This window comes from Haliotis cracherodii, unplaced genomic scaffold (assembly GCF_022045235.1).
Source record: "Haliotis cracherodii isolate W230 unplaced genomic scaffold, xgHalCrac1.p SCAF_10, whole genome shotgun sequence".
NCBI classification, from domain to species: Eukaryota; Metazoa; Mollusca; class Gastropoda; order Lepetellida; family Haliotidae; genus Haliotis; species Haliotis cracherodii.
In genome coordinates this window covers 34,749,324-34,763,281 of record NW_027266265.1, presented here as the reverse complement: position 1 = coordinate 34,763,281, position 13,958 = coordinate 34,749,324, and the positions used below count along the sequence as shown (strand labels likewise).

At 40.0% G+C, this 13,958-nt stretch overlaps 3 protein-coding genes across 3 annotated transcripts; all 3 read right to left on the bottom strand.

Moving 5' to 3' along the window:
- Nucleotides 1-2,527: 2,527 nt before the first annotated feature.
- On the bottom strand, nt 2,528-4,889 carry LOC139453742 (neuronal acetylcholine receptor subunit alpha-7-like). Its single transcript, XM_071235210.1, has 2 exons — nt 4,852-4,889; nt 2,528-3,714 (listed from the first exon to the last, which is right to left on the bottom strand). Exons 1-2 carry the CDS (start codon nt 4,887-4,889, stop codon nt 2,601-2,603), a joined length of 1,152 nt encoding a protein of 383 aa, XP_071091311.1. The 3' UTR covers nt 2,528-2,600.
- A 421-nt stretch (nt 4,890-5,310) lies between these two features.
- LOC139449750 (neuronal acetylcholine receptor subunit alpha-7-like) lies at nt 5,311-6,426 on the bottom strand. Its single transcript, XM_071231277.1, has one exon. It carries the CDS (start codon nt 6,424-6,426, stop codon nt 5,311-5,313), a length of 1,116 nt encoding a protein of 371 aa, XP_071087378.1.
- A 1,244-nt stretch (nt 6,427-7,670) lies between these two features.
- LOC139449739 (neuronal acetylcholine receptor subunit alpha-7-like) lies at nt 7,671-9,240 on the bottom strand. Its single transcript, XM_071231266.1, has one exon. The coding sequence runs from the start codon at nt 9,129-9,131 to the stop codon at nt 8,016-8,018; it is 1,116 nt and encodes a 371-aa protein (XP_071087367.1). The 5' UTR covers nt 9,132-9,240; the 3' UTR covers nt 7,671-8,015.
- Nucleotides 9,241-13,958: the final 4,718 nt, after the last annotated feature.

Genomic DNA, 13,958 nt, shown 5'->3' with positions numbered 1-13,958 from the left:
GAGTGAGTGAGTGGGTGAGTGAGTGAGTGAGTGAGTGAGTGAGTGAGTGTCAGCTTTACCGATACAAACAAAAGTAATAAATATGCTTGATATCTGTTTACTGTGACAAAAATACTGTTTCCTGTTATATAATTATTTTTTAATTACCCGTGGCACACTGGCAGGAATATGTATAAAGAGCTTTTAGTACAATGTTCAGTGTATGTGTATGAATATGAATGTGTATATGAAATTATATATGTAAATGAATATGTATATGGGTTCAATTATGTATATATAATTAAATTTTCGCTGTTCAATTAAATTCCTGCATTCTGATTAGCTGAATTGGTCACGTGGTATTGCATTCATTTCCCAACGAATGTAAACAATTAAGACACGCCCACCGAGGCGCACTACTTTTATTACTCAGGAATGTCTGGGACTCCCAATATAATTGCATGACGATACGCGTGAGCAGAAAGAGAATTCCCTCGACTGTAATATGATATTGCAGTTGAGAGAATTCCCTTTCTGCTCACGTGTATCGTCATGCACAGGGCATTCAGCGACATTCATGCATATTCATTGTCCAAACTACCCTTTGAAACCGAAGGCCAAGAAAGAATGAAACAGCAAACGTGCAGGCTCACTCGCCTGTTTTTTCCCGCTCGCCTCGATTTAAGAACTTTCATGTCTTCGGGTTTCATTTCTTACTAGCATTTTTCAGGGAACTAATGTTTGAATCTGGCGGTAACTGACCATGTCATTTGAAACAGCCGCCTTCTCAAGGACATATTTCTTCCGATTTCTTCCGGTTCTCGCCTCTTGCCTTAATTGACAGGTCCTGTGAACATTATTTGATCCTACTCTCCGTTGATTGGCTACTGACTTTGTAGGCGTGTCAAGTTATGTGCATAAATTTAACGATCACCTGATTCATGTTACGCCACGGTGTGTATTCCTACACCTGGAATGTTTATCAATCTCGTAATTTTTTTCAGTTTTTGGTTAAACTTTCGTAGATTAAACATGTTTTACGTTGTAGAATTTAATTATAAGCATTGACTGTGTATTTTCTTCATTTCATACAGTTTGCACATCGGTTTTTCGATTCATACCTCAATGAACCTAAACAAATACACAGTCAATCCTTAACTGTATATTATATTATATGTAATATCTATATGTATATTGCATTTGTGTGTATATATGCATATGCACATGCGTATGTATGTATGTATGAATATGAATATGAATTTGATTTCATATTCATACATGCATATACGCATGCTGAATATCATTTAGAAACATAAAACACATGGTGAGGGTGTATTTCACGTATGATGTACGCACATCTAAGGCACAAGGTAATTTTATACACTTGAAAGTTGGATTTGGCTCAAGGTCACAAACATTTTCAAAACGTTATTAGGCTGAAAACAATCGCCGAAACACTGCAAACTGAAGATCCAATACACAACTATTAAGCCAGTATCAAATTCATCACCATAACCAGTTTGTTTGTTTCATTGTAAGACACCATCAAACGTACTTTATTTTGCCCAGCAATTTAATTGCAAAGAAATTCAAACGAGTCATGTACATTCATGAAATATGAAATGAAAATGATTAAATTCAATGTATATGGATCATGACGATACAGTCGTCGAAGGAGTCATACAGAAGTAAGTTACTTGAATAAGCTTATTCCAGGAACTATTTTTCACCATGAATTTGGAAAATACTCCGGTTTCAAATCACTAAAGCCATCTCTGATTTGACGGCCGCTTCTCCACGAATGTTAATATGCTACTCCTCTTTTGATAGGGATATTGTTTTATCTTTCGATAATTAATAACATAACTGATTCTAATATATTAAGTGTAGCTTTATTTAACGTGACATATCTCATTATCAAAATAAGTGTAGTGTATTATGAAAAAAGTACGCCTTTTCACTCAGTCATTGTCGGTACATATTTTGGAATAATGAAATCTACAAAATGCAGAGTTGCGGTTGCTACAATATTCAAAGAATGTATGGCAATGCATTTTGGCAGAAGACATGATAGAAATCCACTGAGAGAAGGTATTTCAAATAATAGAGACAAAATTGCAAGGCTTGAATAATTTTTAATGATACACATTTGACTTACGAAGTAGCTGGGATACACAATGTCAATGATTAGCATCTACGCGGGCAAAGAATCTACAGTAAACTACGGTTATAACGAACTCAAAGGGACTACTAATTTTAGTTCGTTATAACCGTAGTTCGTTATAAGCATATATACAGCATAACTACAGCAAATAATCGGGACCAAAAAAGTTAGTTCGTTATATCCGTCAGTTCGTTATAAGCGTGTTCGTTATAACCGTAGTTTACTGCATATGTAAAAACAACATGTAAGCATATACATCACTATCCTTTGTTTACGGGCATATAATCGGTGCTTAGTTAATTCAGATCGTGTTTCGTGTTTTTAGGATAGAACTGAGATAAACATTTACATTAACCGTGTCGTTAATGTAAAAACTAGGTTACCTGTAGATTTGATAGCAGTAAGTTTACATCTTAAAACTCATGATGCGCGTTCCGTTCCTCATTCTTTTCATCCTCTAAATGAACAGGATCAAGATGCTGCCACCAGCTATTGTCAGAGATACGGCAAAAAATACACAGTCAAGTAAACGTTCCCAGTAACAGGACTTGCACGATCCAGAAAAGGGTTTTGTGTCCGAGGATGTTGTGTTGGTCTGGGCCTCCTCTTTCTGGTGATGAACCACGAGCACAATGATAGAGGCAAAGATGGTGAGGAATCCTTGGATCTCGTTCATCAACAGGTACAGAGAGAGCCTGGATGTGCTGTCCGAGGTGGGTGGCATGTTGCCGTGGATCAGACTCAGGAACATTGTATGAGAAACAAAGACAGCCATCAAGAAGCCAAGTTTCTCCCCAGACCGAGCTGGGATGAGGAACACGAATGGGTTAAGGATGGACATGAGGCCCATGGGGAAGAGAAAGTTAATGAGATAGTAAACATATTTCCTTTCCAATGTGAACATGAATTCGGCAATTTCAAATGTTTCTATTAATGAGAGGTACGCAGAAACTCTTCGAGTTTTCCATTCACCATTTTCACCCAAGAAATTCTTTCCTGGAATATCGGTGTCATCAATTGTAATGTTAAGTGTGTATCCATAGGGAGGAGTGAAGAGCAGGGGACAGTGTTGAGTGTCGAAAGGAAATCGTGAAACGTCTATCTTACACACTGTCCGGAAAACATCGACAGCTTGCCATGTCACGTACCCGGAATGCATGACAACAATAGGTATCTTTGTTTCCACTGGATTCATGTCTGATACACTGTTGCCAACAGATATAGTGGGTGTCCATATGTCGCCACTTCTTACCTCCATCAATCGGACATCTGAATGATTGTGAACATTCCAAGTGAGTCTCGAGTCACGCCATCTTACCCTGAGATATCCAGCCACAGTCAACTCTTGGGTGACAGAGTTCAGGTCTAGGATTGTGACCGGGGTGAAGGACAGTGAAACGTCTACTGATTTCGAGTTTCCTTTGAACGGAGGAACAGCATTATCTTGTTGTGCAAGAAGATACTTCCTCAAATGACTTAAAGAGTCTCTTGTTTCTGAATCTGCTTTTGCACCCATAAATACAAACAGGAGAAGGCATATTCTGACCATACCGATTCTCACGTAAGGGTCCCTATTACATCACTTAACTGCAATACAACATACAGTGTCAACTCTAGAGAATAACCACAGTTTCACTACTCCTGCATAACAGATTAAACTGTGCGCACATCTCGTCCTTTATAACCCTTGTGAAACATTGCCACAAAACAGGCTACAGGCACTGTTACAAAAGAGAGGGAGCAATTAAACTGTGTCTGATCAACGGTAACCATAACAGACTGTCCAGGAGCAATTAAATGAATGTATAGCAATACTTAAAGTTATCCCAGTGGAATCTGCAGTGATTGCTGTACACATTATGTACGGATGGTCCAAGTCAATCAATATCCATTTAAACTGTATTTTGCTTTGTCATTTGCATCTATGTACATTTGGGAAAACAGCTTGTAAACGTTACATGTGTATTTCTGATAAAATCGTTATAATTGTGAGTTTAGAGTTGTCATGAAAGCTATGCATATACTGGATTTGTTTGCATGTGTGACATATATGTCATCTGACGTATGTACAACATGAGGGAACAAAGAATCACTATGTAAAATCATTCAATCTGCGAAACACGATAAATGAACTATCTATGGTAATGTGATATGTTTAATTGTCTCCAAAGCATATGACATATAAACTTGCAGGTGCACATGAACACCACCTCAACAATAATAAAAATTCACATAGGATAATCTTTTTGATAATGTGAAGTGTGTTATTTTAGTTTGAGAATAATTTTATCCACTTACCATCATTCAAGCAATATCACAGAGGAAGGTAAAAGAAATGGGCTTCACACATTGTGCCCATGTGGGGAATCAAACCTGAGTCTTTGACATTACGCGCAATCGCATTAACAGCTGGAATATCCCACTGCAGTATATTTACATTAAGTATGTAAACATGACAATTGTCCATTATAGCCAAAGTTGTAATGACACAAACAGTGGTAGTAAACTGTTTGCTATCATAAGATCTTCCCAAGATACAAGACAGTAACATATTGTCAGTACAATAACAAACACCTGGCGTTTGTTCTATTACACCTCACTCAGCAGAATTCCAGCTACATTCGAATTCCAACAAAATATCAGGTTTGGACCAGACAAACCAGTTCGTTGCCGGAGTATGTTGACAATCGACAGTCAGTGAGTCTGACCAATTCATCAGCTGATTCTCGAAGACCTTGTGCGACATGCATAGGGAATATTACTAAATAGCAAATATTAAGGACAACATTGCAATTCTTGCTTAATTTTTAAGGATACACACTTTGCTTACGAAGTAGCTGTGACACACACTGTCAATGATTATCATCTTTACTGGCAAAGAATACAAATGTAGAACCAATATACATCGCCATCCTTTGTACAAAAGCATTTAATTGGTGTTTAATTAATTCATGGACAATCCACTCCAAACATTGGGGTCAACCAAACTGCTTCACTAAGACCTTTTACAAACACCGAACAGCGTTTGTGTTAGCATGATAGAATGGAGATAAACATACACATATCGTGTTTTCAAGGCAAAACTAGGTTAGCTGTAGAATTGTTCATGCTAAATGTTACATCTTAAAAATCATGATGCGCGTTCCGTTCCTAATTCTTTTTATCCCCTAAATGAACAGGATCAAGATGCTGCCACCAGCTATTGTCAAAAATACGGCAAAAAATACACAGTCAAGTAAACGTTTCCAGTTACAGTACTTGCACGATCCAGAAAAGGGTTTTGTGTCCGAGGATGTTGTGTTGGTTCTGGCCTCCTCTTTCTGGTGATGAACCACAAGCACAATGATAGAGGCAAAGATGGTGAGGAATACTTGGATCTCGTTCATCAACAGGTACAGAGACAGCGTGGATGTGCTGTCCGAGGTGGGTGGCATGTTGCCGTGGATCAGACTCAGGAACATTGTATGAGAAACAAAGACAGCCATCAAGAAGCCAAGTTTCTCCCCAGACCGAGCTGGGATGAGGAACACGAATGGGTTAAGGATGGACATGAGGCCCATGGGGAAGAGAAAGTTAATGAAATAGTAAACATATTTCCTTTCCAATGTGAGCATGTATTCGGCAATTTCAAATGTTTCTATTAATGATAGGAGCGCAGAAACTCTTCGAGTTTTCCATTCACCGTTTTCACCCAAGACATTCTTTCCTGGAATATCGGTGTCATCAATTGTAATGTTAAGTGTGTATCCATAGGGAGGAGTGAAGAGCAGGGGACAGTGTTGAGTGTCGAAAGGAAATCGTGAAACGTCTATCTTACACACTGTCCGGAAAACATCGACAGCTTGCCATGTCACGTACCCGGAATGCATGACAACAATAGGTATCTTTGTTTCCATTGGATTCATGTCTGATACACTGTTGCCAACAGATATAGTGGGTGTCCATATGTCGCCACTTCTTACCTCCATCAATCGGACATCTGAATGATTGTGAACATTCCAAGTGAGTCTCGAGTCAAGCCATCTTACCCTGAGATATCCAGCCACAGTCAACTCTTGGGTGACAGAGTTCAGGTCTAGGATCGTGACCGGGGTGAAGGACAGTGAAACGTCTACTGATTTCGAGTTTCCTTTGAACGGAGGAACAGCATTATCTTGTTGTGCAAGAAGATACTTCCTCAAATGACTTAAAGAGTCTCTTGTTTCTGAATCTGCTTTTGCACCCATAAATACAAACAGGAAAAGGCATATTCTGACCATACCGATTCTCACGAAATGGTCCATATTAAATACAATACAACATACAGTGTCAACGCTAGAGAATAACCAGTTTCAATAATCTGGCATAACAGATTCGACTGTGCGCACATCTCGTCCTTTATAACCCTCGTGAAACATTGCCACAAAACAGGCTACAGGCACTGTTACAAGAGAGAGAGAGAGAGGGCAATTAAACCATGTCTGGTCAATGGTAACCATAACAGACTGTCCAGGAGCAATTAAATGAATGTATAGCAATACTTTAAGTTATCCCAGTGGAATCTGCAGTGATTGCTGTACACATTATGTACGGATGGTCCAAGTCAATCAATATCCATTTAAACTGTATTTTGCTTTGTCATTTGCATCTATGTACATTTGGGAAAACAGCTTGTAAACGTTACATGTGTATTTCTGATAAAATCGTTATAATTGTGAGTTTAGAGTTGTCATGAAAGCTATGCATATACTGGATTTGTTTGCATGTGTGACATATATGTCATCTGACGTATGTACAACATGAGGGAACAAAGAATCACTATGTAAAATCATTCAATCTGCGAAACACGATAAATGAACTATCTATGGTAATGTGATATGTTTAATAGTCTCCAAAGCATATGACATATAAACTTGCAGGTGCACATGAACACCACCTCAACAATAATAAAAATTCACATAGGATAATCTTTTTGATAATGTGAAGTGTGTTATTTTAGTTTGAGAATAATTTTATCCACTTACCATCATTCAAGCAATATCACAGAGGAAGGTAAAAGAAATGGGCTTCACACATTGTGCCCATGTGGGGAATCAAACCTGAGTCTTTGACATTACGCGCAATCGCATTAACAGCTGGAATATCCCACTGCAGTATATTTACATTAAGTATGTAAACATGACAATTGTCCATTATAGCCAAAGTTGTAATGACACAAACAGTGGTAGTAAACTGTTTGCTATCATAAGATCTTCCCAAGATACAAGACAGTAACATATTGTCAGTACAATAACAAACACCTGGCGTTTGTTCTATTACACCTCACTCAGCAGAATTCCAGCTACTTTCGAATTCCAACAAAATGTCAAGTTTGGACCAGACAAACCAGTTCGTTGCCGGAGTATGTTGACAATCGACAGTCAGTGAGTCTGACCAATTCATCAGCTGATTCTCGAAGACCTTGTGCGACATGCATAGGGAATGTTACTAAATAGCAAATATTAAGGACAACATTGCAATTCTTGCTTAATTTTTAAGGATACACACTTTGCTTACGAAGTAGCTGTGACACACACTGTCAATGATTATCATCTTTACTGGCAAAGAATACAAATGTAGAACCAATATACATCGCCATCCTTTGAACAAAAGCATTTAATTGGTGTTTAATTAATTCATGGACAATCCACTCCAAACATTGGGGTCAACCAAACTGCTTCACTAAGACCTTTTACAAACACCAAACAGCGTTTGTGTTAGCATGATAGAATGGAGATAAACATACACATATCGTGTTTTCAAAGTAAAACTAGGTTAGCTGTAGAATTGTTCATGCTAAATGTTACATCTTAAAAATCATGATGCGTGTTCCGTTCCTAATTCTTTTTATCCCCTAAATGAACAGGATCAAGATGCTGCCACCAGCTATTGTCAAAAATACGGCAAAAAATACACAGTCAAGTAAACGTTCCCAGTTACAGGACTTGCACGATCCAGAAAAGGGTTTTGTGTCCGAGGATGTTGTGTTGGTCTGGGCCTCCTCTTTCTGGTGATGAACCACAAGCACAATGATAGAGGCAAAGATGGTGAGGAATCCTTGGATCTCGTTCATCAACAGGTACAGCGACAGCGTGGATGTGCTGTCCGAGGTGGGTGGCATGTTGCCGTGGATCAGACTCAGGAACATTGTATGAGAAACAAAGACAGCCATCAAGAAGCCAAGTTTCTCCCCAGACCGAGCTGGGATGAGGAACACGAATGGGTTAAGGATGGACATGAGGCCCATGGGGAAGAGAAAGTTAATGAGATAGTAAACATATTTCCTTTCCAATGTGAGCATGTATTCGGCAATTTCAAATGTTTCTATGAATGAGAGGAGCGCAGAAACTCTTAGAGTTTTCCATTCACCGCTTTCACCCAAGAAATTCTTTCCTGGAATATCGTCATCATCAATTGTAATGTTAAGTGTGTATCCATAGGGAGGAGTGAAGAGCAGGGGACAGTGTTGAGTGTCGAAAGGAAATCGTGAAACGTCTATCTTACACACTGTCCGGAAAACATCGACAGCTTGCCATGTCACGTACCCGGAATGCATGACAACAATAGGTATCTTTGTTTCCACTGGATTCATGTCTGATACACTGTTGCCAACAGATATAGTGGGTGTCCATATGTCGCCACTTCTTACCTCCATCAATCGGACATCTGAATGATTGTGAACATTCCAAGTGAGTCTCGAGTCAAGCCAGCTTAACTTAAGATATCCAGTCACAGACAACACTTGGGTGACAGAGTTCAGGTCTAGGATCGTGACCGGGGTGAAGGACAGTGAAACGTCTACTGATTTCGAGTTTCCTTTGAACGGAGGAACAGCATTATCTTGTTGTGCAAGAAGATCCTTCCTCAAATGACTTAAAGAGTTTCTTGTTTCTGAATCTGCTTTTGCACCCATAAATACAAACAGGAGAAGGCATATTCTGACCATACCGATTCTCATGTAACGGTCCATATTAAATCACTTCACTGCAATACAACATACAGTGTCAACGCTAGAGAATAACCAGTTTCGATAATCCGATGTAACAGATTCGACTGGGCGTAATAGGCAAGCTCGTCCTTTATAGTCCTTGAAACACTGGCATAATCCATTCTACAACCACTGTTACAACAGAGAGGTCCTTGGAACCGTGTTAGGTCAATGGTAACCATAACAAACTGTCCAGAATCGATTTAATGAATGAAGAAAAATACTTTTAGTAATCCCAGTGGAATTTGAAGCGGATGCTGTATGCATTATGTACGGATAGTCCCAGTCGATCGATATCCATCTGAAGGGTATTTTGCTTTGTCATTTGCATCTAAGTGCATTTCGGAAACCCGCTTGTAAATGTTACATGTGCATTTCTAATAAAATCGTTATAATTGTTTAGAGTTTAGAGTTGTCATGACAGCTATGCATATACTGGATTTGTTTGCATGTGTTGGACAGATATGTAATCTGGCTAATGTACAACATGAGGAAACAAAAAATCACAGTGTAAAAACATTCGATTTTGCGAACACAATAAATGAATTATCCATGGTAATATAATATGTAAAAAGTCTCCAACGCATATGACATATAAACGTGCAGGTGCACATGAACATCCACTCAACAATAATAAAGATTCACACAGAAGAATCTTCTTTTGTAACAAATGTTATATTTGGGATAACACTTTCTTAGTAAAGTACAGATTCTCATACTTTTTGGGGGTTGAGTCCCAGAGTGAGGCACCTAATCGCCAGCACACAAAGTCAGCGTTCTTACCCACTCAGACACCGAGGCTTCCACAAAAAATGAAAGTCCGACAACTTGTAGTCAAGAACACGTACTTTGAGTACACCTCTGACATGTGTAAATTGGCAAGTGTGGGTTCGAATTCCGGACGGGACTCAACCCCCCAAAAGTACGAGAATCTGCACTTTACTAAAAAAATGTTATCCCAAATATAACATTTGTTACATTTGACCACTTTCTAAATGGCATTGTGTATTCAAGAATCTTCTTGATAATGTGAGGTGTGTCATTTCAGTTTGAGCAATATTCCAGCAATACCACAGAGGAAGATACAACAAATGGGCTTAACACATTTTGCCCATGTTAGGAATCGAACCTGGAACTTTCACGTGAACCACTGGAAATTCCAACTGCTGTATTTTAACATTGAGTATATAAACATGACAATTGTCCATTATAGCAAAAGTTGTAATGACCACCAACAGTGGTAGTAAACTGTTTGCAATCATATGATCTACCAGAGATACAAGACAGTATTCGTACTACATTCGAATTCCAACAGAATATCGAGTTTGGACCAGTCAAATCAGTTCTTAATGTTGTGAAAAAGATACACATCGCCGGTGTATGTTGACAATCAACAGCTGCTGAGCCCGACCAATTCATCATCCGATCTATGAAGACCTCATTTATCGGTGTGTAGTCGACAATGCACTCAAAACAATACGGTCAATGAAAACCGCTTCACTTACTGACTTCTCCAACATCAGACAGCGTTTCGTGTTTTCATGATAGAATGGAGATAAACATTTACATTTACCATGTCTTTAATGTAAAAACTAGCTTACCTGTAGATTTAATAGTACTAATTTTGCATCTCAAAACTAATTTTCGTTCCTAATTCTTTTCATCTTCTAAATGAACAGGATCAAGATGCTGGCTCCAGGTTTGTCAGAGATATGACAAAAAATACACAGTCAAGTAAACGTTCCCAGTTACAGGACTTGCACGGTCCAGAAGAGGGTTTGTGTCCGAGGATGTTGTGTTGGTCTGTGCCTCCTCTTTCTGGTGATGAACCACGAGCACAATGATAGAAGCAAAGATGGTGAGGAATCCTTGGATCTCGTTCATCAACAGGTACAGAGAGAGCCTGGATGTGCTGTCCGAGGACGGTGGCATGTTGCCGTGGATCAGACTCAGGAACATTGTATGAGAAACAAAGACAGCCATCAAGAAGCCAAGTTTCTCCCCAGACCGAGCTGGGATGAGGAACATGAATGGGTTAAGGAAAGCAAAGCAAAGATGGTTAGGATTAATTACCAACAGTGGTGGTAAACTGTTTGCTATCACATGATCTACCCGAGATACAAGTCAGTAGCATATTGTCAGTACAATAACATACCCCCGGCGTTTGTTCTATAACAACTACATTCGATACCAACAAAATATCGAGTTTGGACCAGGCAGACCAGTTCCAAATATTATAAACAAAGATACACATCGCCGGTGTATGTTGACAATCAACAGTCACTGAGCCTGACCAATTCATCATCCGATGCTTAAACATCTGGGGTGACAAGCATAGGCTGCTTGGGAAGTCTAACCCGGAACCTCCACGAGGGTATTGAGAAGCATGGTAAGTTGGCTGGTTCCAGAGTAGTTCCAGATGCAGTTGACCACAACATAAGATGATACTGAACTGTTGGAAGTGACAGTTAAAAAAACCTAAACATCCTGTCAGTGTCCAATACTAATGTGAGCTACCAAAACATATTTGAAAGTAATTTGTGAAATATAGTGGCTGCACCTCCTAAAGTGGTTGTTGATGTTTGTAGTGTACCTCCTGAGAATGCAGTGTACTTTCGAAGGTTGCAGTGTACCTCCTTAGATTGCAGTGCTGCTTATGGGTTAAAGTGTACCCCTGACGTTGTTATACTTTTTGAAGTGGTCGATGTGTACCCTCCGTGGTTGGTGTGTACATCCGTGATTGTAGTTCCCCTCAGAGACTTCAGTGCACCTTCTTAGATTGTAGTGTGGCATCAAGCTCCTCACGGCGATAGTCTGTTTGCGGAGCTCTCTATACTATCGCTGCCAGCAGTCAAAACTCCCCACTGTGATAGGTGGCCCCAACCATGCTTGGAGTTGAACTCGCAACCGAATGACCGTTGTGTTTACAAACAAGTGACGACTGTCGTGACAGCGAATACACTTACCGCTGATGAATTAGTTTGTTTGTTTGTCAATTTGAATTTCTATTTCATTAAAACTATCATCTTTAATTGAAATTAGTAAGAATGTAAGGGAGTAGTTGGTTGATTTTCCGTTAGTCTGCAATCTCGAACCAATCTGTGAGTGAGTGAATGAGTATGGTTTTACGCCGCTTTTAGCAATATTCCAGCAATATCACGGCGCGGGACACCAGAAATGGGCTTCACACATTGTACCCATGTCGGGAATCGAACCCGGGTCTTCGGAGTGACGAGCGAACGCTTGAACCATTAGACTACCCGACCGCCCCTCTAACCAATCTGATTATCAAAACAACAAAGTATATTCATCTGGAAAACATGGTCAGCCGTAAACCTTTTCAAAATGAATATGATGGCATTCTCAAAGACATAAACAAAAGTATAAACGTTACTACACATGGGGTTAGAGGGCAAATTTCAAGATTCTTGTAATGGCCGCGCCCACACTGGTGGCAGCGATGTTACCGAGAGTGTAACGAAGGTGTCACGCGCTGGGAAGGAGTTTGGTGTGGCATATGTTGTTGTAGGGAGCCCTAAGAAACTGCTGTGTGCCTTCTTAAATTACAGTGTAGCCTATGAGGTTGATGACTATTTTCAGAGGTGCCTTCCGAGATTTCAGTGTACCTTCTGATGTTGTTTACCTCCTACGTTGTAGTGTACTACATGAGAATTTAGCGTACATTTCGAGATGGCTGTGTTGTTGTTGTTGTTGTTATTATTTGTGGTTTAACGCCTCACTCAGCAATATTCCAGCTATATGACGGCGGTCTGTAAATAATCGAATCTGGACCAGACAACCCAATGATTGATATCACCATCGATCTACGCAATTGGGATACGATGACATGCATCAACCAAGTCAGCGAGCCTGACCACCCGATACCGTTAGTCGCCTCTTACGACAATCATAGTCGCCTTTAACGGCAAGCTTGGGTTGCTGAAGACCTATTCTACCCCGGAATCTTCAAGGGTCTGTGTGTCTTCTGAGGTTGAAGTAGACCTTCTGAGCTTGTTTACCTCCTACGGTTGAAGTGTGCCTCCTCGTGTTGTAGGGTACCTTCTGAAGCTGTAGTAGACTGTCCTCCTGTTCAGTGGGGGGCACGGGTGGCCCAGTCGTCTAAGGCGCCGCGATTCGCTGTGCAGAGTTGCGTCCCCTGGACATGCCAGAAACCTATGATTGAGGGTTCGAATCCCGGTTCGCCCCGATTATGTTTCTTGGTTTGTCAGCACCATACCCGTGCTCGTGGGTTTCACCGAAGTGGTAAACGTCTGAGACCTGGATCACTTCAGGCTTTCCTCCCACATTAAGCTGACACGCCGTGATATAACTGGAATAATGTTAAAAGCGGCGTTAAACCCAACTCACTCACTCACTCCTGTTTAGTGTACCTCCCGAGCATGGCGGCGCAATAACATGATAATCTCATTTTTTAAATTGATATTTAGAAACCTTAACAGTGTTATAAAACTACTCGCCACTCTACTCCTATTGACGGAATATTTAGAGCAGTTCTAGCTAGGCATTTCTTACCAACATTCTGTTATGTTGTTGTATGGAGATCTGCAACGTTGTAAGGTTTGCTGGTCAGATCACAGCTTGTGAATGCACAGTCACGTGTCAAATAGACCGTATATGTCTATGGAAGTCTGTTTTAGATTTTAATAGTTGATAGATATTGCTTACATTCCTCGATACGTATAACATGTGACCGTATTTGACAACAAATCACAAACTGTGTCAGTAATTTAAGTTATTTTGTTTATTAGAAAGTTGGGGGCACTGGTGGCCCAGTCGTCTAAGGCCCCG